At 45.2% G+C, this 26,763-nt stretch overlaps 1 protein-coding gene across 1 annotated transcript in view; it reads right to left on the bottom strand.

Annotated features, from left to right (window-relative positions):
- Nucleotides 1–26,763, bottom strand: part of MTHFD1L (methylenetetrahydrofolate dehydrogenase (NADP+ dependent) 1 like) — a 156,824-nt gene that overhangs the window by 79,193 nt on the left and 50,868 nt on the right. Inside the window, exons 14-20 of the mRNA XM_084890181.1 lie at nucleotides 25,139–25,246; nucleotides 23,976–24,050; nucleotides 22,613–22,715; nucleotides 19,919–19,995; nucleotides 15,667–15,807; nucleotides 12,364–12,432; nucleotides 7,487–7,598 (exon numbers count right to left, since the gene is read on the bottom strand). Coding sequence (XP_084746307.1) covers nucleotides 7,487–7,598; nucleotides 12,364–12,432; nucleotides 15,667–15,807; nucleotides 19,919–19,995; nucleotides 22,613–22,715; nucleotides 23,976–24,050; nucleotides 25,139–25,246 — 685 coding nt within the window. The remainder of the gene's footprint in view (nucleotides 1–7,486; nucleotides 7,599–12,363; nucleotides 12,433–15,666; nucleotides 15,808–19,918; nucleotides 19,996–22,612; nucleotides 22,716–23,975; nucleotides 24,051–25,138; nucleotides 25,247–26,763) is intronic.

Raw genomic sequence — 26,763 nt, 5'->3', positions numbered from 1 at the left:
ACTTCCATTTCACAACTATAATGAAATACCATTTCGCTATCATCAGATTGGCAAGACTTTGAAAATCTAATGCAGCCGAAACTGGTTTGGCTCAGTGGATAGAGCATTGCCCTGCAGACTGAAAGGTCCCAGGTTCGGATTCTGGTCAAGGGCATGTACCTTAGTTGTGGGCACATCCCCAGTAGGGGGGGTGCAGGAGGCAGCTTGTCGATGTTTCTCTCTCATCGATGTTTCTAACTCGCTATTCCTCTCCCCTCCTCTCTGTAAAAAATCAATAAAATATATTTAAAAAGAAAAGAAAATCTAATACAAATGGGGGAAAGAATGGGGAGAAATCAGAAACCTCATTACTAACTGGTGGTAGAAGAAGCTGGTACTTAGAAGAACAATTTGGCTTTAGCTATTAAGTCAACTCAGAGCGTACTTAAACTCCCCCCCCCCCCAATTTTACTCCTCAATATGAGCCCTAGAAAACGTGTTGCACATATTCTCAGAGATAAAAATAAGAGTGTTCCCTGGAAGACAAGAGTTCTGGAAGGAATCTCAATGCCCTTTATGAAGAATGCACTAACACACGTGCTACCTACATGCCAAGGAAGCAGACACTGCAGGTAAAGATGCGGTCTCTCTGGTCACAGTTCCTTAGATACATGCAAAAATGTGACACTGAACCCAAATGCAAAGGTATGGAGCAAGGGTTGGCCAATGATGGCCTGCAGATTTAAACTTTAAAAGAAAACATCTTAAAAATGTTTTAAAAACAAATCAGAAGAACATTTCATCGCATGTGAACACGATATGAAATGCAAATGTCAGAGCCCATAAATAACACTTCTGGAACTCAGCCTCTCTCATTCCTGCAGGTCCGAGCTCTGTTTTATCTATGCCTTTGCCGTGGAATTTCTGCAGAGAGACGCGATGCCTCACGGAGCCGAAGAAATTTACTGGCTTGCCCCTGACAGCAAAAGTTTGCTGACCCTGCACAATGCCGAGAGCAACAGTCATTAACGTATAAAACGCTCAAACATATTAAAAATATTACAAAAACATGCTGCATATCTGTGGTTCCCAAATTTATGTGCAGAGGTGCCCCGGGGCGCTCTGAGCTCAAAGGAGCCGCGGGATGTGTTAAATTTTCGGGGGAAACTTGGCACCACTTGACATCTGGTGACAATGCAAGTCCCACTGTATGGGAGAACAAATTTGGCCATGATATGTCTGATAAAGGGTTATTAATATACAAAATATTAAGCAACTCATACAACTTAACAGAAGGAAGACAAACAATCTAATTAAAAAATGGGCAAAGGACCTAAATAATCACTTCTCCAAAGAGGACAAACAGATGGCCAAGAGACATTTGAAAAAACTCACTCGAAGTCGTGATCATCAGAGAGATGCAAATTAAAATGACAATGAGTTATCACCTCACACCTGTCAGAATGGCTAACACCAACAACTCAACAAATGACAAGCGCTGGTGAGGATGCCGAGAAAAGGGAATCCTAGCACACTGCTGATGGGAATGCAGACTGGTGCAGCCATTATGGAAAACAGTATGGAGTTTCCTCAAAAAACTAAATATGGAAGAGCAGAGGTTTCACTTCTCCCACTTCTAGGAATATATCCTAAGAAACACCAATCAGAAAGAATGTATGCATCCCCCTATGTTCATAGCAGCACAATTTATAATAGCTAAGATCTGGAAACAGTCCAAGTGCCCAATAGTAGACAAGTGGATAAAAAAAAAAAGCTGTGGTACATTACTACATTATTACTACTTCTTTACTAAAGTAAAAAAGAAGAATCTCTTACCCTTTGTGACAGCACGGAGGGACCTGGAGAGTGTTATCCTAAGCAAAATAAGCCAATCAGAGAAAGACAAGTATCACAAGATCACACCCATATGGAATCAAAGTAACAGGAAAAACTGATGAACGGAGTAGATCCAGACACATGGAAGCATGGAACAGCGTGCGGAATCTCAGAGGGAAGGTGGAGGAGGGTGCATGGTAATCAACCAAAGACCTTGTCTGCATCTATCATAACCCCTGGACACAGACAATAGGGTGCTAGAGGCCTGGGGAGGTGGGTGGGGGCAGGCTGGAGGGGGTCAATGGGGAAAAGGGGGGATATATGTAATACTTTTAACAATAAAGAATTTTTTTTTCCTTAAAAAAACAACTGAAGCACATAGAAATATATTATGATTTTTAAAAAGCTGAGTGGTGGAAACCTGAGTGTTTACTATATTAATCTGTACACTCAGAATATTTCACCTTTTGTTAGGGGGTGAGGGAGGCAGAAGACTAGTTGATGGAAGAAAGAAGGGCTCCATTCTCCTACAAAAGAGAAGAGAAAGGTGAGACAGAATAAAGGCCAGCGGGGACATGGAGGGGAGAAAGAGACTGGGCACTGAGCAAGAGGAGAAATCAGAACCCCTGGGGCAATAACAAACAACCTCTCTTACTGGGCTTTCCTCAGCAGAGGGGTCAACAGCCACTGCTGGTGATTAGCGGCTTCCTGAACGTCAGCATGTGACCTTCAGCCAGGGCCTCCAACCATTCTGCTCTTCTCATCCTTGAAATGACAAACGTGATCAGCGGAGAGAAAGTATAACCATGATGGAGTGTGGGCTAAGATCAGTGCTTCCAAGTCAAGTGACCAAGGAGAAGCCTGGGAAGAGCTTCAAAAGCTGGACAGTCACTGGACACTGGGTTTTTTAAAGGGTGGATGAAATTATAGGAATGTTTAGTTTGGTTCTGTCCGATCAAAATAAAGGCATATGTAAAACCGCTTAACAATGAAAATGGAAACGGAGGACAGGGTGTAATCACCAGCACAGGGTCCCGAAGCCCAAGTGGAAAGATTTAAAGCTGTTTGAGAAAGGGGGTGGGGTGCAGGAGCGGCAGGAAGAGCAGTCAGCATGGGACTCAGTAAGACAACCTTTATTAGCAATATACAGGGAAAAGGATCTTTTAAAATAGTCAGAAGAAAAGGAAAGAAAAAACCACCTCAAAGTATTCCACGACTGTTGGCACTGAAACGAATTATTTTTGAGGGGAGTGGCTGGGAAATGTAGACAGATGGAGACCCTGGCCTTTACCTTTTTGAGGCATGAACATCTTGAGAATCTAATGAGAATTGTGGAGCTTAACTCTGTTTTTTGTGTGTGTTTTTTGTTTTTTTTAAAAAGTACATACTCATATAACTATGCATCTAATTATGGGAGAAGTTGACTGGTGATCATTGGTTAAGTAACCCCTGGCTATAAAAATGTAGACTGGCCTGACCAAGTGGCTCAGTGGTTGAGCATCAACCTATGAACCAGAAGGTCAGTTTGATTCCCAGTCAGGGCATATGCCCAGGTTGAGGGCTCAGTCCCCATTGTGGGGCGTGCAGGAGGCAGCAGATCAATGATCTTCTCTCATCATTGATGTTTCTACTCTCTCCCCATCTCCTTTCTTCTCTGAAATCAATATATATTTTTTAAAAATTATATATATATTAAAAAATGCAGGCTGCATTCCAGAAAGAAGGCAAGGTATTCATTCAAAACTGGAAGCAAAACCAAATGAAGGGAACAGAAAATAAATTTTAAAAACGAAGGCTCGTGGGTAAGTTTGAAATCCCTACAAATAGTTTAAATATGAGATAAGTTTTAAAAACCTAGGAACTCAATGTTGTTATTCTTTTCTTTTCTTTCTTTATTTCCTTAAAAACAACACATGGTTGGGGTCTGACGCCAGAGCAATGTTGTGCCTTGACAGCAGTAAATGAAGCGAGCGGCTCCCCGAGGACTGTTGACGGAAGAAGCAGAAACAGAAATCAGTGACCACAGCCCTCGCGCAGATTCTCACGGAGCCCTCTGCTCTTGTCTGACAAGTTTCTGCAATTAATTAAATAAACTTTACTCAGCTCCTCAGCCTAAATGGAATACCGAGGCCATTATCCTGGAGTAATTATTGTAGAGTAGACAAAATAATTCCTTATGTGCGCCGGGATGGAACCAAACACCAGATTAAAGGGGCAGCATGGGGAAAATGCTATCTAAGAGACGCACCCCATCTCCTAAGGTCCTCAGTTAATCAATGCGGCCCTTAATCTCCCAAGTGCAGCGCACTCAGCATTTGGAGGTTCTGCTTACAGCCTGTCTCATTGTGAATGGCTGTGGGCTGGGAAACATGTCTTAATCATCTTCAGTTCCTGGCTCTGGCCATGGAGTACCTGATATACAGCAGAAGCTCAATAAATATGTCCGGAGGTAAGTTATTTCAATGACCTAAACGTATTTCCAATTATTTATTTTCCGGGTATTACCGAGAAGTGAAATGGCTAGGTCCTTTTCTCTTTTTAAGTTTTACCCAGCAGTTCTGTCAGATTGCTCTAGTTCTGTGAACTACCTTTTCCAATCTTTTGCCCATTTTCTGGGATTATTTGTGTGTTTTTTTCTTATCAGTCTGTAGCCCTTTGTGGGTTATACAGGATGGGGAAAAAGTAGGTTTACAGCTGTAATGCAAATCAATAATACAATGATCTATACAATAGTGGCCTAGGTGGCATCACGCCCTCACATCATCACAAGATGGCTGCGCACACAGCGGAGGGGAGGCCCAGTGCCTGAGGACTGGGGATCCCACAGCTCTGTGAAATGCAGAGGAGGCTGGTCCCAGCGTCTCCACCGCCTTGCACAGAGGAGGCAGGTGGCAGCAGGGGAGGGCACTTGTGGGCATTCAGGCCAAGAGGGGAGGGCAGCTGGGGGTGATCAGGAGGCAAGGGAGGGCAGTTGTGGGCGATCAGGCTGGCAGGCAGAAGCGGTTAGGGTAGGGGTGTCGAACTCAATCAGAGAAGGGGCCAAAATCTAAAATCCAGCCTAAATCGCGGGCCGAATGGTTTACTGAACAGTCATAAACTGACAATGTCATAAACTGACAGCGGAGTGCAGTGATGACAGCGCGGTGCGGGCCACATTGCAAGGCCTGGCGGGCTGGATTTGGCCCGCGGGCCTTGTGTTTGACACATGTGGGTTAGGGAAAATCAGGGAGGCAGGCAGGTGAGCAGTTAGGAGATAGAGGTCCCGGATTGAAAGGGATGTCTGACTGTCAGTTTAGGCCCGATCCTGGCAGTCAGACATTCCCTGAGGGGTCCTAGATTGGAGAGGGTGCAGGCGGGGCTGAGGGACAACCCCCTCCCCCCATGCACGGATTTTGTGTACCGGGCCTCTAGTTAACAAATAAATAACACGAGAATAAACTCTGTTCCACGTACTCACAACCCTAAACCTCTTTTTGCCCACCCGCGTATTCTGAATGCTATTCATGTGTCTATTATCCTCGTAAACGATTTCTTCCAACCCGTCACTTGCTTTTTAACCCAGTATCCTTGATCATACATAATTTATTTACTTAATGTAACCCAAATTATCAATCTTTTGCTTTTGGGCCTGAGCCTCTAAACAGGACTTTCCTCAGCTCAGACATTTCTCCTCAGGCTTCAGATAAAGGCACGCCCTGCACTGAGCTCCTGCGGAAGGAGGCTCAGATGGGGCTCTTCGGGTTCCACTTTTTCAGTTTTTTTTAAGGCTTCAAATTGGTGTCACTTGCTTATTGGCAAAGAAATCGTGTGAAAGTAAGTTTTGCATCCATTAGCCCAACAGCCACCTTGAGGTTTCAAAAGGGTTGACAAGGTCAGAAGCCGGGAAAGGACATCTTCAAAGGCAGCTTTCCCCATGACCAGCCCCACCCTGGCCTCCAGCTAGTGCGGGGAGGGGGCGTTAGTGACCGGGGAGCACAGTGTACCTGCCTTAGGGGACTCAGTGGTGAGGGGTAGGGGGGGAGAAATAAAGGGAAGTTTACAGGCTGAAACGGCCCACCGCACAACAGAAGGTCATGAGAGGCACAGCTGCACTCCCACCGAAGGTAGGTCAGAGGTCAAAGGCCTGAGGTGCCTGGAGACCAGCTGTGGAAGCAGCAGGAATATAAAAAGAGGTACTGCCCAGAGGGCTTCTGCCGAGAGCGTGAGGGACCGTGGCTGGAAGAGGGTGGGTGGCTTGTCCAAGGCCATGCGAAGCTGCCACGTTCTGCATACACCTTGAGGGAGGCTTTGCCACGATAACTAACACATGTTCCATAAATACGCATCGGCAAAGCCAGGCTGGGAACAGAGGCAGAGCGCCGTCAGCACGAGACGGAGTGCTTTCTTCCAGAAGCTCTTTTATTTGTGGAGCGAATGCATTAGAACGCTTCACAAAAGCACCAGCTCTGCGGAGCCCGCCTCTGCTCGTCCATTAGCTCTCCAATTAGGCTGCGATCGATCGAGCAAGTCCACTGAGACAGCATGTCTAGCCACTCTCCTCGCAGAGCGCACGAGGGCCGTCTGGTACTGACCTTTGAGGAATGAGCTGGACGAGTCCTCCTCCTCTCCTGGCTGTCCGCAAGGCATGCCTGCGGCAGCCTCAACAGCCCCGATTGGCCTGCAGAATGGCCGAGCGTGGAAGTGCACAGCCAAGTCCCTTTGTCCTGTGGAATCCTTTCTGACACAACAACCCACTTCTGAGTTTGACACAGGCTGAGGACTGGTGTGAGAGAAGCAACTGCTAGACTCGGTGATGACAGGCACACCATTACCTATGAAAACCCTCCAGTGTAACCCCTCGGTGTCAAACTCAGGTGTCATTCCATGAAGCCTTGCTTGTTTAGTCACAGCCTTAATGTCGTGGGTGGGATTTGGCCCTCACTGTGCCATTTCCATGGCCACTGCCCCCTCTTTCTGGCTGGAATATCCAACAAAAGCCAAGGAGAAACAAACAGCAACCGCAAAGGAGAGTTTGACAACAGCAAAGGCGTGACGTTCTACCCATTAAAACTTCCAGGTGGATTGGCGGGGAACGCTTCCCTCCATGAGGCCACCACACACACACTCGGATCCAATTTAGTGTTCAGTTGTTCCTAGTGCTTTTACTGCGAGTAACAGCTAAGACGGAGTGAACACCCTCTCCTGTGAGATGCTATACTCCATCAGACAGGACACCCCCAGAGGGCAGGGCTGGGCTTGTGGCCTCAGCACTGTGGCCTCGGGTGTAAGCTGCATGCCTGTACATGGTAGGTGGTCAGTATCTGCGGAATGAATAATCTCCCACAGTTTTCACAATAACTCTAGAAGGTTTGAGACAATATTGGGATCAGCATTTTACAGATGAGAAAACCGAGGCTCCGAGGTCACGAATGTTGTCCGAGGCCCCTGAGCCAGCAAACACCAGAGCGTGCATTCAAACCCACACGCATCTGACTCAGAACCTATGGCTCAACCACGAGATCATTTCCCCAGTGCAGCCCAGCCCGCAGGGCTTTTCCAGTACTGAGACCGTCTATGAAAGCTGGGTCTCAAGAACACATTTCAAGTCCATGGAGTGCCACGCTGCTCCAGTCGTCATCTTTGAGATTTCTTCAATATCCTACAACAACGACATTACAAAGCAACGACTTACCTACGAATCCTTCTTTACCCACTAGTTTCAGGGCGATTTTATCCGCCAACACGGAGGAGTTGCCGTGGGCGATGTTGGCGAAGGGGCCGGCATGCACGAAGACGGGCGTCCCCTGGGGAAGGAGAAAAACAAGTTAAAAACCCAGAGGCTAGCCGAAACCGGTTTGGCTCAATGGATAGAGCGTCGGCTTGGAGACTGAAGGGTCCCAGGTTCGATTCCAGTCAAGGGCATGTACCTTGGTTGCAGGCACATCCCCAGTAGGGGTTGTGCAAGAGGCAGCTGATCAATGACTCTCTCTCATTGATGTTTCTAATTCTTTATCTCTCTCCCTTCCTCTCTGTACAAAATCAATAAAATATATTTAAAAAAAAACACACAAAAAACAACCCAGAGGGAGGTCACACCAGGTGGACCCGATGCTGGGTCCTAAGAAGACTCACTTCAGCCATTCTGCTGTCACTAAAACTGCAAGTTCAATGCAGACATTCTCACAAAGGAAGTTTAAAAAGCCCCGAGTCTTCCAAAGGTCCACGTTTCTTATGTATTCTAGCCCGGCGTTAGCTCTGCATTTAATGCTGAGCCAAGGAGCAAAGATGCTGAGGGCCAGTTACCTCCTACGGAAACTCTGATAAGCCACCATGCTAGCTGCCTCAGGGACCATGAAGTAAACGCCTTACATTATTTCACATTACTCTGTGTTTTGTTTTCTTTAAAAAAAAAAAAAAAAATGGAATTAGAGTCTGATGGCCTAAGAGGCTTAAATTTTTTCTGATCAAGAAATGAATAAGTTCAAGAAAAACCCAAAGTAAGCATAAAAAATCAGTCTGATTCACGGCAGGCCAACTACATAAGGGTATTATATTTGCAATGGTAAGGAAATATAACGTTTTTATGTTCACAATAATAAGCTTGTTATTCTGATTTTTAAAAATTCTGTTTTACAACTTTCATTGTCTTCCGCTTAAAAAATCTGACGACCGTTACATTTTCATTCTTTGAACAGAAACTCGTCTCTGCATTTATTTTTAATGCCTGTTCTATGCGTTTCCGTTGTTGATGAGAACAGACCATGGCCCCACCCACAAGAGCCTGTTGACCCACATATTCAAGTGCTCAGGTCTTATTTGGAGCCCGGCCGGGGCCACCGGGGTCTATGTACATGCAGCCTGGGCCCCACCTGTGAAAACACAGGCTGCCCTCTCACACGTGGGAGGCAGGGAGTGGGGAGTGGAGCGGGGGCATGGGGGCTGCGAGCCACAGAAAGCTCCCACGCACCCCGATGGGCTGCTGGCTGACCGTCTCCAACGCTCAGAAAGCCAAACAAAGGCAGGAAGAAAGGAAGTGAGAGAAAAATCGCCTCTCAGAACCAAGAAGACAGTTTATCCAAGCCAGTCCGTGAGCTCTCTGTTTATTTTTCCTCCCAGAGTCCTCAGGAGGGACACTCACAGGATCCTGAGAAGGTCATACACATGTATGTGGACATAAGGTCGGGATGAGGAAACCCAAACACACATGTGGATAGATATGTATACAGACGTGGGTTTAGTGTCTACAACTACCCGTGTACCTATGTCTGTGTCTGATTTCTCACTTCTGTTCAGATTAAACCTTTCAAATGCTCAGAAGAAAAATGGTATTTAAAAGACAGGATCTCCATCACCTCCTGACCTGGCCAGTCCCGGCATGTGGCTGGCTGAGGAAGTGAGTGGAGTTGGGACATTTCCCGAGGCCAAGGTCGCAGGCTGCATGCCCGGGTGGGCAGATGCCCTCATTTTTTTACGCGCTGCAACCCTGACGTGGCATCTGTCTGAGGAGCGCCAGGCACTGGTCTCCGGGGGGCACAGGTGACAGACGGGCCGTGGCTGGATCAGCACAAACCCCTCTCCATTCCTGACATAGCCACTCTAAGAACTAGATCAGCAGCATTTCCATTTCCATTTAAAGTTAAAAGCCACTGCCGAAACCGGTTTAGCTCAATGGATAGAGCGTCGGCTTGGGGACTGAAGGGACCCGGGTTCGATTCCGGTCAAGGGCATGTACCTTGGTTGCGGGCATATCCCCAGTAGGGGGTGTGCAAGAGGCAACTGATCGATGACTCTCTCTCATCGATGTTTCTAACTCTCTATCTCTCTCCCTTCCTCTCTGTACAAAATCAATAAAATATATTTAAAAATAAAAATAAAAAAAATAAATAAATAAAGTTAAAAGCCACTCTGTGCTCATCAGTATGGGAGCCCTGGTTTTGGAACTCCCAGTATGGAGTTTGGAAGGCAGCTATGCTCACCACTATACCACCAACGCCTTTCCCAGTATGGAGTTTGAATGGAAAAATGTGTACATTGTCTCTGTTAGACCTTCAAACAGACTCATTCCACCGATGCTTGCGGCCACGCGATACCGTGCACAGTTAAAAACAGCGTCTGAAAATCCAGATAGAAGACCACCTATGGTGAATGTGGTATTTTACTTTATCTACAGAACACCCCAGAAAGGAATGCAGGGACAATCCTGGCTCCTCGTGATGACAAAGCTATAGATATTCTCCAAAATGGACTTCACAAACATTTCAATTCAATTACCCATTTGCTTGCCAGACCCTAACACAGCTTTTGTGTAAACGGACTTTCTACAAAGCTGAGCATCCGATACATGAGGCTACTTAACATGTAGCTAGTAAAATAAAAAAATAAAAATTTAAAAAATAAAATAAATGGAGCCGGTGTGACTGCAGAACTGAATTTTAAATTTTATTTAGACAAACTGAGGCTGAAATAAGCACACACGAGCGACCAGTGGCTGCCATGTTGGGCAGCACTCTCCAGCACATGAGTGTGTCCTAACCCCGGGACAATGTTAGCAGCTCTCCATTTCTCCACTTCCGGAGGCCAGAGTGAGGTCGTGGGCAGACGCCCAAGAACGCTAAGAAGGAGGGCAGCAGGAACTGGGTTAGATCTTAGAGCTGCTGGGTGGAGGGAGGCGTGGAGAGGAAGTGTGGGAAAAGCGAGACCAGTCGGGAGCCTGTGGCGGTGGGACAGGGGGGCACGCTGGTAGCTGAGGCAGGGTGGAGGCAGGAGGAGGCAGGGGGAGGGAGGGAGGAGGCAGGGGAAGGAAGGCAGTGGGTCCTCCGGATGATCTCTAGGTTTTTGGCTTGAACAGGCTCGGGGGAAGAAGCAGGTGGGGAGTAAGCAGGAGGTGGTTGAGAATCAAAAGATCGTGTTTGTTAAGTTTGAAATGCCTTTTACTAAGGTGACCAGACGACCTGCTTTTGGCGGGACAGTCCCGATCCTTAACAATTTGTCCCGAGGCATTTTAAAAAAGTCCCGATTTTCCAAAAATCGGGACTTTATTAAAATGCCGAGGGACGCGGGACAAATTGTTCAAAATTGGGACTGTTCTGCCAAAAGTGGGACATCTGGTCACCTTACCTTTTACCCACCCAAGTGGCTCTTGGTGACTTACCAAACCTGGAATTCTGAGGTTAGGGGGTTGAGAACCAGGGCGAGGGGTCATCGCATGGCTGGCAATTGGGGAGAGTGAGGTCTCAGGCCCCCCGACATTCAGGGGCTGAGCCGAGAAGCCAGCAAAGGAGAGGGAGGAGAGGCCATCAGGAAGGTCCGGGAGAGGGAGGGGTCGGAGGCCAGAAGAAGCGAGGGCTCCCGAAGGTACTGAGTTACTTTCCTAAGTGTTCTGTAGATAAAGTGGAATACCACCCTCATGATGGGTGGTTTCATGTCTTTGGATCAGCCCTAGGATTTTCAGGTCAGTATTTAACTGTGTACAGTATCATATCGCAGCAAGCATCGGTGGAGTATGTGAGCCACTGGGACTCGCAGCATTTTACATGGGAGAAAAGGGAGAGGGAGATTACAACACAGCTCCCAGCTAGTGAATGGCAGAGTGAACATGGACACTCAGCTTTGGTTCTGCTGAACGGATGGATGGTTATTTTTCTCTCTTTCTATTATGGCTTGCCCTCTGGCCACCCCCACCTCCCTTTGTCCCACTAAAGCCTGAGAACAAACCTCAGGCATGCATTGCCTCTTCTCTCCATTGCTCAGGGACCTCTGGAAGGGAGCCAGAAATTGTCCCTGAGACAATTGTCTGACTATTGTTGTGAGACAATTATCCAATGTAGGAACATTTGCACCAGGGCAATTGGCAAATGCTACAAATTAGACATTTTCACCCAGAGAGCTGGCTGTTAAAACATTTACCAGTACACCACTCTCTCCCAGACCACCACCCTTCTGTCAACCTGAACCAAACACTGTCTCCTAGTCTGCACCCAAACCCTGAGCCCTCTTTAGCTAAGAGGAGGGAACTAGACAATTACTACAGCACATGAGCAAGACAAGTGACTAAACCCCTGAATGAAAACAGATATTTTGATGAGGAAATTAAGTTCAATGAAGACGAGAGCAGGAAAGTCATATACAAAAACAGCATTCTTATAAAAGCAGGGTACACAATACTCTCCTTGAAAACATTTTTCATCATTTACTGTGTGTTTTGTTTGGGGAAAACAAAAATAATAAAAAAAATCTCGAAACCTAATTATTATGAGAGACTAAGCAAAAAACAAAACAAAAAACAAGGCAAAAGAGAAAACTTGTAAACATGGCTACACAAATTATTGAAATATTAGACAGATACTGAGTTTCTAAATTTTTACTCTGGCCAATTAGTACTACATTAGGCAAGATATGAATTATAGTAAAGAATCTGTAAGTACACTTTTAATTTTTTTTGGATGACCAAATTCTTCCGATGTTTCTTGTGGGCTCATATTGGCTGGAAGTGCTCATGTTGTAAGGGACGCACAAGCAATCCAATTAATGCAAAGTTTCAACAATTTCTATACAAAGAAAATCACTTACTTCTAGCGTCTGCATCAGATTTGGTTTTATTGCATCTTTCATCAAAACTGTCAAAGCACCTGTCACCCCCTAAAAAAGAGAGAAAAAAATCCACACCAATTATTTAATCTGTCGAAAATATCAATGGCATTTTTAAAAGAACTATAGCAAATAATCCTAAAACTTATATGGGATCACAAAAGACCTGAATGGCCACAGAGGTAGCACGTTCCATGATTTCAAACTATTCTGCAAAGCTATGGAAATCGGCATGGTACTGGCACAAGGACAGACACAGAGATCAAGGGAACAGAACAGAGAGCCCAGACATAAACCCAAGCTCATATGGTCAATTAATCTACCATAAAGGAAGCAAGAACATACAATAGGGTAAAGGCAGTCTATCCAATAAATGGTATTGGGAAAATTGGACAGATAGCATTGCACCCTCCGTCCATCTCTCTCCATCTGAATGAATGTGTAAGACATGAAGAGTGATGGGAATATAATAGTCATTGAATTTTTTCAAAGCCCTCCTTGAGGGTGTTTAAGCCGTTTGCCAGAAAGTAGATCTTTCAGTCTATCGCCAAGTGTTTTCTGGCGATTACGCTCATTATTTTTTCCTGACCAGAGATTTTAATATTGTCTGAAGAAATGAGACCAAGAACCGAAACAAGGCTATTTCCAGAGCGGGCATGAAGAGAGGGAGAGGGAACTGTCTTAAAAGCACCCATTCTGGTTTCCCACCACCTCTCAACATTTCTTCCAGACAGAGAGGGCACCCCAAAAACAGAAGCATCGAAAAGGCTTCTCGTTTTCTGTGTCTCATGCTCTCTGTCTGCCTAGGAATGAGGCTGCCCTCCCCCAGTCCTAGGAAGCTCTGGGCCAGGCTATAGTAGGAGCAAATGCATGTGAATGTAGCCGTGAAAAAATTAAATAGCTCTTAACAGATCAGTGGGTAGAATCTAGCGATTCTTTATCTCTCCAAAGTGCATTAGTTCATTACTTTCTCCCTCTTCTATCACCAGTGGTATTAAATTTCTCTCGTGATCTTTTTCTATTTTTGTAATATTTTACCACTTAAGGTTTATGAGGAAATCCAATTTATTTCCAACTTGATTGTACAAAATATACATCGCACGAAATGTTGGACGATGAACGCTGCTGGCCAGGAATGGCGCAAAGAAATCAGTTCTCTTTTCATAACGCAGAGCATGTGGAAGCAGAATAGCAATTTGCTTCTCTGCACACTATCCTTGCTTCCAACCCCTAGCCAGACACACCCGGCTCAAGAAACTACAGGAGGAAGGACCCTGGGCGCTTCTGCAGGAATGTCTCGGGTTCCCACCTGCTTGGTTTCCCAGACCACAGCTCATCTCTGGTTGCTCCCTACACACTGACTGTTGTCAGACCCATGCAAAAAAACCCGTCACCACCAAGAGCAGCTCTGGGGCTGTCACACGCTCTGTAAACTATGTCACCTGTCCCACATCCCAAGTTCATGGAGGGCAGAGCTTGGGCATATTCTTCCAGAAACTATCAGAACCAATCATCTTCTAAGGAACGTGTAGACGCCACCTGTTCCAAGATTCGCTGCAGTGAATGCAGTCTTTTGACCAAATAAAAAACAAGCCATAAGGTAGTAAGATGATAGAAGCAGCTCTGGAAGTTCTCCCTTAATTTTCTATGTTGGACCAACTACTGAGGGTTCCAACTCCATGAAACACCATCTGCAGAGATTAGGTACGCTTGCAAAGAAGAGACACAAAAGATTACTGAAGAGAGCAAACTCTGAATCTGTTCTGGATCCAAGATTTTTATCACAGAAAAAAAAAAATAAGCTTAGGGAAATAATATTTGAGGATTAAGTTTCAAATCACCCCTGCCACATATTTGTTGGTACTTAAAGTTAATAGGATACAGAGAGATGTATTTATACAGAAACTGTAACGTGTCAGTTTAGATAGAAATGGAGAGGTCTTGACAATTTTTGAAAAGCAGTAACTGTTACAGCAGGCTCAACAGGGGTTTTCGCTTTAAGCTTTGTACTAAGCATTCCATAGAGCCTCGGATATAAACATATCCATTTAATTTACTTGACCAAGAACTATGGGATAAGTCAGTCAGATCCATTTCTCCTAAAGCAGCCAAAAAGTAATCAAGAAATGCTGGCAACGGATGCCTGTTATGTCCCAAGCTTTTGGAATTAATAAAATATTAATTTGCCTTTCCCCTTCCACAACTGTTTTTCAATTGGGAGTGTATGTTTTAGATTCCATGATTGTATGTGACTCAAGATGGGGGAAGAAAGCTCAAACGTAGCACCATCGTGTGCAATAGGCATATGTCCTCCCTACGTCCTTATAAACACATACGAGCAAATGAAATAACTGCACCACTGATGGGATTTAAGTTAACAGCACAGACCATTATTAATAAGAAAAACAAAATTATGGGTGTGTCAGATGAGAACAGGAACTAACCAGGAATCCCCCAAAGCTTTATAATCAGCACCAGAGGCCCAGTGCACGGAATTCGTGCACTCAGGGTGGGGTCCCTCAGTCTGGCCTGTGCCCTCTCTCAGTCCAGGATCCCTTGGGAAATGTTGGACTGATGTGGATGTGGGAGATGCTCCCACTACCACCACTGAGCTTGCCAGCCATGAGCCCAGCTTCTGGCTGAGCGGTGGTCCCCCTGTGGGAGCACACTGACCACTAGGGGCAGCTCCTATGTTAAGCGTCTGACCCCTGGTGGTCAGTGCGCATCCTAGCGACCAGTCATTCTGCCCTTTGGTCGATTTGCATATTAGCCTTTTATTATGTAGGATCATTCCACTGACAGAGGAGCTGGATGAGCAACCCTGAGCAAGGTGGAGCCTGCTCTTACAATGAGAAGCCCAAACCTACAGCACAGACTCACACAGCCAGGGTGCACTGAGCCACTTCCGTCTTACACCTGTGAGAGGGGATTTGCCCTCAATTTAAAGCAGGCAGAGGTCGCATTTTTTAAACAAGTCACAGGCTGGGCTGCAAGGTGACCCCCTCCTCAGGCAGAGCAGAGGTCTGGACTGGCAAGAATTGGGAAAGGCTTATGAAAGAAATATCATGAGCTTTGGTTGCAACCAATTACAAGCACATTCTAAACGCCTGTGAGAACATTACAAAGCTGTGGAACAAACAGGCGTGTTAGGGGGGTGGAGTGGGGAATGTGTGTACTGAAATCCTCCGAATTCCCATAATGCATGTGGATAAGAGAAAGGAACCCCTCATCCTCCTCATCAGGAAGGGACGGGTGCTCTGGAGCTCCCGCAACGGACCCACTCACCAAATCCTCTGCTGTGACGGGCTGCCCGTTTCTGTCACTGGCCACCACCATCCTCCCCAGCCGCTCCTTCATGTCCTTGAGGCTGTCGGTCAGGGCCAGCACCGCCATGATCTCGCTGGCCACCGCAATGTCAAACTGCGCCTGAGATGGCAAGAGCAGAGGTGCAGGTCAGCTGGAGGCTCTCGGGCGGCCATGTCCACAGGAGCTGTAGCTCAGCAATCAGTTCTCGCAGGCCAGGAGTACCCTGGAAGGGCCACTCTGCAGTGCACACGCTTTCTGAGGGCCTAGAAATCGCACGGCCCCGGACCTGGTGCACTCCTAGGGTGGCCGCAGGCTTCTTGAATCTGCTCTGCTGAGCAGGCTTGGCCGGGCTGGGCCCCTATGACAACAGCTCATGCGCTATTTGCTTCCACAGCCTGCTTCAGATGTGTATTTAATGCCTACACATGTGATCACCTGCTTGATGCGTGTCTCCACCACAGGGCTCTAAGTGCCAGCAAGGCAGGGAGGGCTCACTCCGGAATCCCCAGCGTGGAGAGCTGGGTGGGAAGCCCCATAAGCACACGATGGCGAATGAATGAACAGCCTGCAGCCTCTCTGAGCTGTTACCCATCGTGGGGCCTAGGCGGCGGCATTTGAGAGATGAGGAGCGGACAGTGACAGGAGCTGGTCCTGAGGCCAGTTTCCTGGAGTCTAAGCTCAACCTCGCAGCGAGGACAGCCTGACCGTGTGATCACCATGTCTAAAGGACACAGGACACTTCCCAGCTGTCCACGGGGTGAGGCCGCATCAGCCCGGGAGTGAGGGGCACTGAGTGCCGGAGAGTGAGCACTTCCTGCGGCCTCGCCTGGCTCTGCCTCCAGCCTGCACACAGACTCCTCTTCCTCCACCTCATCCTCACTTCCCCTCCCCTCCTCCTCCTCCTCACTGAGTTCTGGGTGAGTTCCCTTCTTCCCAAGGGGCATGAGAACCAGACAAGTCCAGCTTAGAGAGAAAAAGTGGCTATGCCCTCAAGGGGTCCCCTTATGACAAGTTTTATTGTCCATTTCCGTCACTGACAAGAAAGGAAATGAAGGGACCAAGGAGCTTTCTGGCCACTTCCCGAGTGAGATTTCATTAGCTACTGATTTAGTGAAAAAAATATTAGGTGAAAGTCAAATGCAACTACATCCAATTATTATATTCTCCCCATAACCCATTCCAAACCTAAGTGATTTTTCATAGCATGATATTTAGGATTCTCTGTACCACCATTCCATTATAAATAGTGCATATAAAAAAAGTGTCTAAAAATATTAAGACTTACTGCACAAAACATGAGATTAGAAATACTCTTAAGATATTACCTGCATAATAAAGGGAATTTGTAACACGTGTACAAGTTCTTCATTTGTAATTATTATCAAATTTTTATATCTTGAGCAAAATAAAAAATGAAATGAATTGGATCGATTTATAATGATGCACAGGACTGCTCACCTTTTTGCTTGCAAATAAAACATTTTAAGTCATATAAAGGTGTAAGTGTAATTATTATTATCATTTATCACAAATTTAACCATAAGCCTCTATAGCCACAAGCGAATGACCTTTTTAAATTAAATTCAAAACATTGTGGCAGTTAACTGGTTAAACAAAGGACCTTAAGCAATGGTGGTAAGGATGCGAATCCACATGGCCTTTCTGGAAGGTACCATGGAAATCAATATACACCCACATTTGAAATCTGTGTCCTCTTTGACTCTGCAGTCAGGGGCCTGGAACCTATCCTAAGGATACCATCTGTAGGAATACACATAAATCCGTGTGCATGTTACCCTTGAGAATATCAGCTCATTGCTGCTCGCTCAGCACTGCAAGCACCCTAAGTGTCTGTTACAGGGACTGCCTAACCCAGGATGACACATCTACAAATCGAGATATTCGATAGCCATTAAAAAGTGATCGTATAGATCTCCCTTTATGACATAAAAAGATGTCCCTAATAGGGCTTTAGGGTCTAAAAGAAGCAGCTGAAGTTTTTCAATATAATCCCTTTTTACTTAAAAACATGAATACATTAGACACTACAAGATATAACCAATCTCATTTGTAAACCAGATGTACAAACTGAATGTGCGCCTGCATACAATGAGCCTATCAATACAAGGCACTCACTCAAACCGCAGCCATCATTAACCTCTCCTATTTCACACTGTGATGCCGTCACAGCACAGAAACATGCAGAGAAATTGTGAAAGGCCTTCCTTACCACCCCTTCTTTCCCAAGCCTCTTTCCAGATATAACTAGATCTTAAGTTGGTATACATCTTATCAGCTTCCATTTTATGATCACGTATGCTGGCCTTTTCTGAACATACATGTGATTACATTGTGTATTTCACTTAAAAAAAATTTTAAAATTTTTTTAAACCTTTCCATTTCACAATGTTATGAAAACTCTATGTCCCTCCTGCTATGTATACTTTATCATTTTCAACTACCACATTATCTGTACAGAAGCAGGCACCAAAGACACGTAACCACTCCTACTCACAAACATTTGCACTGTTTAAAATTGTCTCCATTACAAAAAAATGCTGCAATTAATATCCTTATACAAAGATGCTTTGTGCACATAATAAAATATTCCCTACACCCTCCCTTTTCTTTAACATTTATAGTCCTGGAGTTGAAACTGTTGGCTAATTTCAAAACTTAATACTAACAGCCGAAACCGGTTTGGCTCAATGGATAGAGCGTCGGTCTGCGGACTGAAAAGTCCCAGGTTCGATTCCGGTCAAGGGGCATGTACATTGGTTGTGGGCACATCCCCGTAGGGGGTGTGCAGGAGGTGGCTTGTCAACGTTTCTCTCTCATCGACGTTTCTAGTTCTCTATCCCTCTTCCTTCCTCTCTGTGGAAAATCAATAAAATATATTAAAAAAAAAAAAGGAACTTTTACCATTAAAAAACAACAACAACAAAAACCTTAATATTAACAAACTGTCTTTGGAGAGGCTTGACCAATTTTATACCCATAACCCTGTACAAAAGTCTCCAATGGGTTATGCTTTGATAAGCTCATAGATAAATAATACTACACTGTTTTTTAATTTGCAGCTTCATGACTACTTACTGGCATTTTATTTGTTTTTATAATTTTTCTTTTATTTATTCTATTCACTTACCTATTTAGCAAATATTTATCGAATATCTATACCTACCATGTGACCAGGTTCTATACACTGAGAATACAGCAGTGAACGAGATAGAAACTCCGCCCTTAGGAAACTCACAATTAATAAGGGGAGGCAGGAGATAAACACGGTAAGTCAGGGCAGCAAGAAAGGGACAGAGGGAGTGTGGGGACAGGCAGCTACAGTGTGGAGGGTGTCAGGAAAGGCCTTCATGCGAGCAATATGTGAGCACTAATTTGTGGAAGTTCTTTAGTGTTTGGCACCTCAATCCTTTGTTTTGTATATATTGTAAATATTCTCTTCCAGTTTGTAATGGTCTTGTAATGTTTCTGTACACTGTTTTTTTTCATACTAAAGACTTTAATTTTTTAATGTCAAAATCATCTCTTCCTTATAATAGAGTTAAAAAGTAAAAGTGATTTTTTTTCACTAAGAAAACTTAACAATATAAAGGCCATAAATCTAAAACTGTCTTACAATATAAGGTTTATTACAAAAAAAAAAAAAAAATTCCTTCGAGGCCTATTGTGCCTGGATAAAAACTCATGGAATGAATTTATATTCCCCAAGTGCCACGGCCCCACACTGGAGGCCTATTAAAATGAAGGTGGACACCATAATTCATCTTCCACGTTCTTTGGATTTGGGTACTAGGACATTATCCTTAAGAATTCCTCAGGCTATTCAGCTGAATACCAAGGTGCTTTTTTCCTTTAGTTTTTAAATTTGAGTAACGGGCCTGAGATCTTCACATTTCAGTTGTCATGCAGATGTAGCAACAACTGGGTTGGGTCTGCAATGAAATATGTTAGGATTGACATTTCAGGGACACTGAGTGGCTCATCCCAGAAACACAACTAAGCCCACCCCAGAAAAGGATGGGAAGGAAGTACAGGAGCCTTCCCGCCCTCCGGCCCTCCGAGTCCTGCTGAGGACCGGGAACGGCACTGGGGAAGGCGGGAGACCCTGGCCGCTGCAGGGAGAGGAGGAGAAGAGAAAAGCAGAGAGTTGGCATCTGTGCCACTGTGAACCAAGGCTACTGACAGAGCCCGACCTGTAAGAAAGGCCACCCACCTGCCGGGAATATCCCTTCTCCGTGCTGGCCTGCCCGATCGTGATCTTCCGAAGGAACCGGTCATTTGTGTCCAACACTGAGAGGGAAGAGAACAGATGACTCAGTCAACAAGCACGGACTGGCTGCCGGGTGTGCGTCTGCCTGTGTCCTGAGGGCTGGGGAGGCAGCAGAGGCCAGAGCTGAGGCCCAGCATCCTGGGAGCTGACACCCCAGGGTGCAGACACAGGGAGGGACCTGACACACAAAGTACCAGCCAGTGCTAAGTGCCCTGGGAGATCCAGGAGGTGAGGGGATGGTGTGTGCCAGGGGACCAGTGGGGTGAGGCATCATTTTTTAAAAAAATAGATTTTTTAAATTGATTTCAGAGAGGAAAGGAGAGGGAGAGATAGAAACATCAATGACGAGAATCTTTGGCTGGCTGCCGCCTGCACACCCCACATTGGGGACTGAGTCTGCAACCTGGACATGTGCCCTGACCGGGAATCAAACTGTGATCTCCTAGTTCCTGGGTTGATGTTCAACCACTGAGCAACACTGGCTGGACGAGGCATTGTTTTTTGAATAGAGGCAGTTAGGAAAAGCATTTCTGAAGGGATGACCTATTATGCTGAAACCTGAGTCACAAGAAGGCGGCAATTAAGTTTCACAAAACGTTAAATCACTGAATCCACCTCTACATACTTATCCAACAGGACAGAAGGCATGAACTTGAACAGATAGGGGCACACCATGTTTATACAACATCATTCGCAACAGCCAAAAAGTGGGAACAACCAAGTGCCCGAGAGATGAAAGAAAAAGCAAAATGTTACATACACATACACAGAACATTACACAGACATAAAAAGGAATGGGCTTTTGATACATGCTACAACATGGATGGACGTTGAAAACAGGCATGATAAAATACGCTAGGACAATTACTACATGATTATGCTTCTATCTAATCACCGTGGTTACCTGGGGCTGGTAGAAAGGGAGTTATGGTTTAATGGGTGCAGGGGGCTTGTTGGGATGATAAAAATGCTTTTGGTATAGACAGTGGTGATGGTGTAACCACTGTAAGCCTTGTGGGTGTATTCAATGGCACTAATTGCACACTAATGAACGGTTAAAATGAGGCAGGCCTATTTAACCACAATAAAAAAATAAAGGAGTAGGGGGTGGGAGGTGGGGGAGAGATGTCAATCTGAGTCGAGCGGGCACCACCAAATCTCATTTTTTTTATTGGCTTATCTGGATTGCACCAGTTTGCATTTTGATAGTGAAAACTAGATTTGGTTTGGTGAAAACCAGATCTATAATGCCAGAAGGGCTGAGTTTTCACTAATAATGCCTGAGGCTTCAAAGAACAAACTGACAACACAGACACTGAAGATCGTCTACCAAATATACAACAATGGCACTGACAGTGAGGATGGGAGGAGGTCCGTGGGGATGAAACGCTGACCTTGCTTGTCTGGCACACAGCACTAGCCGACCTGCTAGTCGTGCCCACCTCTTGTTCCCTGACTCACTGGATTGGGGGATGGAAGAGAAAGCAAGACTGTCTACTAAAAGGGAACCGCAATAGAGCAGGCATGTGGTAAAAATGGAGGTGGGCAGAAACGAGGAACGTGACGGGCAGGTCTGAGAAGAACCTCAGAAAAGCAGGAAGGACCGGAAGGCCTATCTTCTAACCCTCAGTATCACCTCGGCCATCAGTGCTACGGCCTCGTTCCTGTAAGTGTATGTGATCATCTCCTCAGCCTTCTCCAGAGGCCCGAGGCGGAGAACACACATGTGGCCTGCTCAGGGTCACGCAGTGAGTTAGTTGCCAAGTGGAGACACACCCTGGGGATTCCTGACCCCATGTGTCATGCTTTTCCCTCTGTCCCACCCTCCGAGAGGGCAGTGTGGGGGAAGGGGGAGGTGTCCCAGCTAAGAGGGGAACAGGAAGGGCAGGACCAGGACGGGGTCATGGGGAGGCCCCCATGATGCAGTTGAAATGTTAGAATGAATTCCATAAGTGGCTGAAGGCATGCACTAAACTTAGAGAGAAAATTTAGAACTGAAAATACAGATTTAAGAGCTACTTAGAGTGGTGATAAGAGAATGAACGGAAGAAATTAGTGTTGTGGGTAGAGAGGGTGGCAAGACAAATAAGGGAAGACACAGACCTTAAAAAAATATAGGACACAGGCCATAAGAGATAAAGAAGAAATGCCCTAACCAGTTTGGCTCAGTGGATAGAGCATCGGCCTGTGGACTGAAAAGTCCCAGGTTCGATTCCGGTCAAGGGCATGTACCTGGGTTGCAGGCACATCTCCAGCAGGAGGTGTGAAGGAGACAGCTGATCAATGTTTCTCTCTCATCGATGTTTCTAACTCTCTATCCCTCTCCCTTCTTCTCTGTTAAAAAGAGAGAGATAAAGAAGAAAATGAAGTAATTTTCCTTGGACATGTGGAAGGCATGGAAATGGATGGAGCCCAGATGAGCTGCTGGCTGAAGGAACAATTGAATCTGTGACCTCTTGGTTCATCCCTTTTCCCCTGAACAGGAGGCAGAGATGAGAGACGGACGGGATTCTAACTAAATGGAGGGATTACGAAACAAGCTGGGCGGGCCATGGGAAGGAGAAAGCCCAAGTGTGAAACTGCCTTAAGAGTGTCAGCTGGGACATGGCCGCCTCCGGACTGGCCATCAGCACCCACCTCGCTGCCACGTGATGGTGGCGGGGTCGATGTTGAGACGGGCGAATCTACTCACTTCCTCTTCTGTCAGTGCGCTGGGATCCGTCTTATTTATCCCCAGTTTCTAATGAGCAAGAACAAAAAGTGCGGTATGGATTAGGAGGAACAGAAAGCAAGATGTGACCAAAGGACCCCTCTCCCTTCCTTTCCTCCATGACTAGAAAAGCCCTTTGAAAACCTGAACTGGAACTCGGAGTAAGTTGTAGGCGAGGCCAACTCATAGAAATCAGTGCCAGTATCAGAAATCAGAGACCCAGTATCTCCTATGAGCAGAAGGCAAAGACATTTGTAATCTACCCTTTACCATGACAGATCTAAAAAGGCAACGCAGCTGGCAGTACCCAGCGGGCACGCGCCGTCCTGGCCGAGGTTCTTGGCCCCTCGCCATGGCCACCTTTCTGTGCTGGGAAGGGATGTAAACTGCTGGCAGTATAGCTAATACTCCAGTAAATCGGTTCTTCTTTTGCAATTCAAATACCAATAATTCAAGTAAACTCAATGTCTGTGTTTTCAAAACTAGTTATTTCTAATTCACTGAGAAAGAACCCATTGAAACTGACAATGCATCTGTCTCTGCAAAGGGAGCATTCAGAGACAGCGGCTTTGAATGAAGAAGGATGAGGGAAGGCATCCGGACAACAAACCATCTGTTATAGCTCCTGGGGGCGTTGGGGGTGGTGGTGTGCGTTATTCTCAGCAAACCCAAGGAGGTAAGAATCAAAGGAGTGAATTTTAAAAACCAATGATTACCAGACAGTGGCTAAAAATTATACCATTAAAGTTAGTGTCTAGGGTCTGAAAAAGAGCAAGGGGAGATTCATGTGATTAGTAGGACAAGCAGCAAAGAGCCCTAGAAAATAGTCATGTGGGTAAAAATTAAGGTTGCTTGGTGTCATGTCAATAACTGACAAGTAAAAAACAACAGCAAAATAAATATAGAAAAAACAAAAAAGGTTGCTTCGTGTTTTGCCGCAACAGAAAGGGAAATAGATGAATTTTAAGAGGCTGTATCTCATTCCCTAGAAATTAAAGCCATTTCACAAAATCTTGCAGATCCTCGTGCTTGTTGAGTGGGGTGCTCCAGGCCAGCAGAGCAGGCCTCTCCTTCATCGAGGAAGATCCCGAGGCCCGATTTGTCTGCCTTGCTGCTTGGTGTGGGACGCAGGTCCCAGGCTTCCAGTTCTGTGCTCTCTGTGGCGTTTACTACCCCAGAGAGTGTCTCAAAACCAAAACCAAACCAGGTTCAAAATCTCTGGCTCTGACCGTTCTTTCTGCTTCCTCTAGGGTATTTTCTTTTTTAAAGAACCACTCACTGGAAACTTACCTTCAGCCGAGCAAGCTGAATGTTTGAAAATTCTCGAACACCATTCACTGAAGGAACCAGGCGATTGTACAGAGACTAAGAACACAAAACAAGAATAAAACGCCATAAGAGTTTAAGGGCCAACCATGGACTTGGACATTTCACAGGATACAACAAAGTTCATCACATTTATAACCAAACTGTTTAGATTATAGGCCCTATTAAAATTCTTGGCTACGATAAGCGATGTAGCCTTAAGTTCTGTCATTTTCATAAATCTGCCTCGATCTGACATAATGCACATTGCAAAGAGTTTGCATAAATAGATGTTTCTTCATCCACAGCCTTATAACTATCAAATTAATATTCATCTGAGTTTGGTTTCAATAACTCACTGAAAGTTCCTTTCGTTGGAGGTAGTCAGGACCCCTCTAAGAGTGCCAGAAAATCCTCCGTTTACCCACGTCTATGTCTCTGAGGAACGAGTACCTGGTGCCCTGTCGCTTTCAGGGATATGGTTTACCTCTCAGACTGCATGCACCTGACGCCCATCAAGAGGGCCTGACCTTTTTAAAAATTATTTTCGTTTTTTAAATTGACTTTAGAGTGAGGGGAAGGGAAGGGGAGAGACAGAAACATCAATGAGAGAGAAACATTGATTAACTGTCTCCTGCATGTCCTCTACTGGGGATCCAGCCCACAACCCTGGCATGTGACCTGATTGGGAATTGAACCTGGGACCTCCTGGTTCATCGAACAAAGCTCAATCACTGAGCCACACGGGCTGGGCAAGGGCGTCTGACCTTTTGAACAGCACACCTAGGACAGCTGCATGTAACATTAGTCTTAAAAATCTATCACTCCAATCCCCTTAATATAGAGTAGAGATTAGACCTATGGACAGAATGAAGGGAAGTGGCACACCAACCATTTTAAAAACTAAAGGCTCTTCTCAAAGAATATATGGCTTAAAAAGTACAACTAACATACCCTCCCAACAGCTTGGCAGTGGTTATAAACTCACTTGAGAGTGTAACCAAAGTATAGAACCTATCCCCTAGAAATAAGAACATATATAAATTCACAACATTTGGACTACAGTTTCAGAGAGCTTAGAAACTTCCTACGAATCCAGGAATCCTAGGACAAGATGCCTCAGAGAGCCAACAAGAAACCTTCCTCACCTTGTCAGTTTGGGTATTTTCATGGAAAATCCTCGTGTCGATGGCAGCGGCCAGCAGGTTATTGGCGGCAGTGATGGCATGAATGTCCCCGGTCAAGTGAAGGTTGAACTATACATGAAACGAAAACATCTTTCTACTTGTTTTACACAACCGTGGCAGTATTCAAGGACTTTCTGAATAAATAAAACATTATGCTAATTACATATCCTTAAGATAAGCTGAGCCCAGAAAACAGCCTACATCAGAAAATCAAGGTCAGCATTTTCCACTTGACGATAAAGAACTCCTGAACAGACTTTCTGTCCCAAATTCTTTCTTCCTCGGGATAAAGGTCAAGGGTTCTGATATCTTAGTGATTGGTTTCCTTATTCTGTTTTCCTTATTTTCATTTTTATGCAATGTTTTATGTGTTAGAAAATGGTATCGTATCAAAGACACTTTGGAACGAGGCAGGGCATGAAATAGACAGCACCAATAGAATAAGAGAAAATATGACACAAAGTAGGAGAAACAGAAACTGTATCATTCTCACAACGCTATTAATTCTGCTTTTCCCTTCTAGTCTTATGTGCATACATAGTCATGTGTGTAAAACTGGCACACTTATAATTTGCTACCTGCTTTAAAAAAACACCTCATTATTATGTAACCAGAGGCCTGTTGCACGATATTCATGCAAGAATAGGCCTTCCTTCCCCTGGCTTCACTCCCAGCCCCCAGGGAGCTAGCAAGTCCCCGCTCCTGGCCCAGGAGCTGGCAAGTCCTCACTTCTGTTGGGAGCACCACTCCTCTAGCTCCCTCCTCGGCCCCCTCCCCCCTCACAGCAGGCGCCCCACTCCTCACAGCCACTCCAGGCCTGCGTATGCAAATTAACCCTCCATCTTTGTTGGGTTAATTTGCATACTCACTCTGATTGGCTGTGGGCATAGCAGAGGTATGGTCAATTTACATGTTTGTCTATTATTAGGTAAGATGGTGTTGTTTGTGAACAGTTTACAGATTATAATTGAGAAGTACCAAAACTGTGCAGTCTCTGGCTTCCAAAAATACATGCAAATAGTTTTTGTTTTTTGTGTTTTTTTTTTAAATAATCAATTGCTAATAAGCAATGCTTCCAGCAGTGTGGTTATGTGGTTGAAGGACTTGGTGGTCCCAGCACACTACTGCTTAAAAGGATGGAAGTGCCACCCAAAAAAACACTACCAGATCTGTTACTTCAGAAACAAAGCAATCTTTGGGCTGAAAAAACAAGTTAATTTATTTGGAAAAGCGGTGTTCTGCTTTAAGTTACATTTCTCAGAAGGTTAACTATCTATATTTTGTATTTAGAGTCTGATTTTGTAACAAAATATATGGCCATTAAAAAACATGAAAAGTTAAATACGTGCAAATGTTATATAATGTGGAATACTGAGAGCATGCCATAATAGTTCATACCTTAGCTTGTAGGCAACATAGGCCTGCCTGCTCTCATCCAGAACCCTGAGGCCAGGCGGGCTAGGGGGTTCAGAACTTTTTGGACTTTAGAGAGGTGATGTTATGTACGTATAGCTTACTTATAAAACACCCCAAAGAGGGTGTAGGTCAACATCCGCTCATCAAAAACACTATTTCTACAGCAGAAT

Source organism: Pipistrellus hanaki (assembly GCF_964339955.1).
Source record: "Pipistrellus hanaki genome assembly, chromosome: 7".
NCBI classification, from domain to species: domain Eukaryota; kingdom Metazoa; phylum Chordata; class Mammalia; order Chiroptera; family Vespertilionidae; genus Pipistrellus; species Pipistrellus hanaki.
Note: the sequence above shows the minus strand (reverse complement) of the source record. Positions and strands in the feature narration are given on the sequence as shown.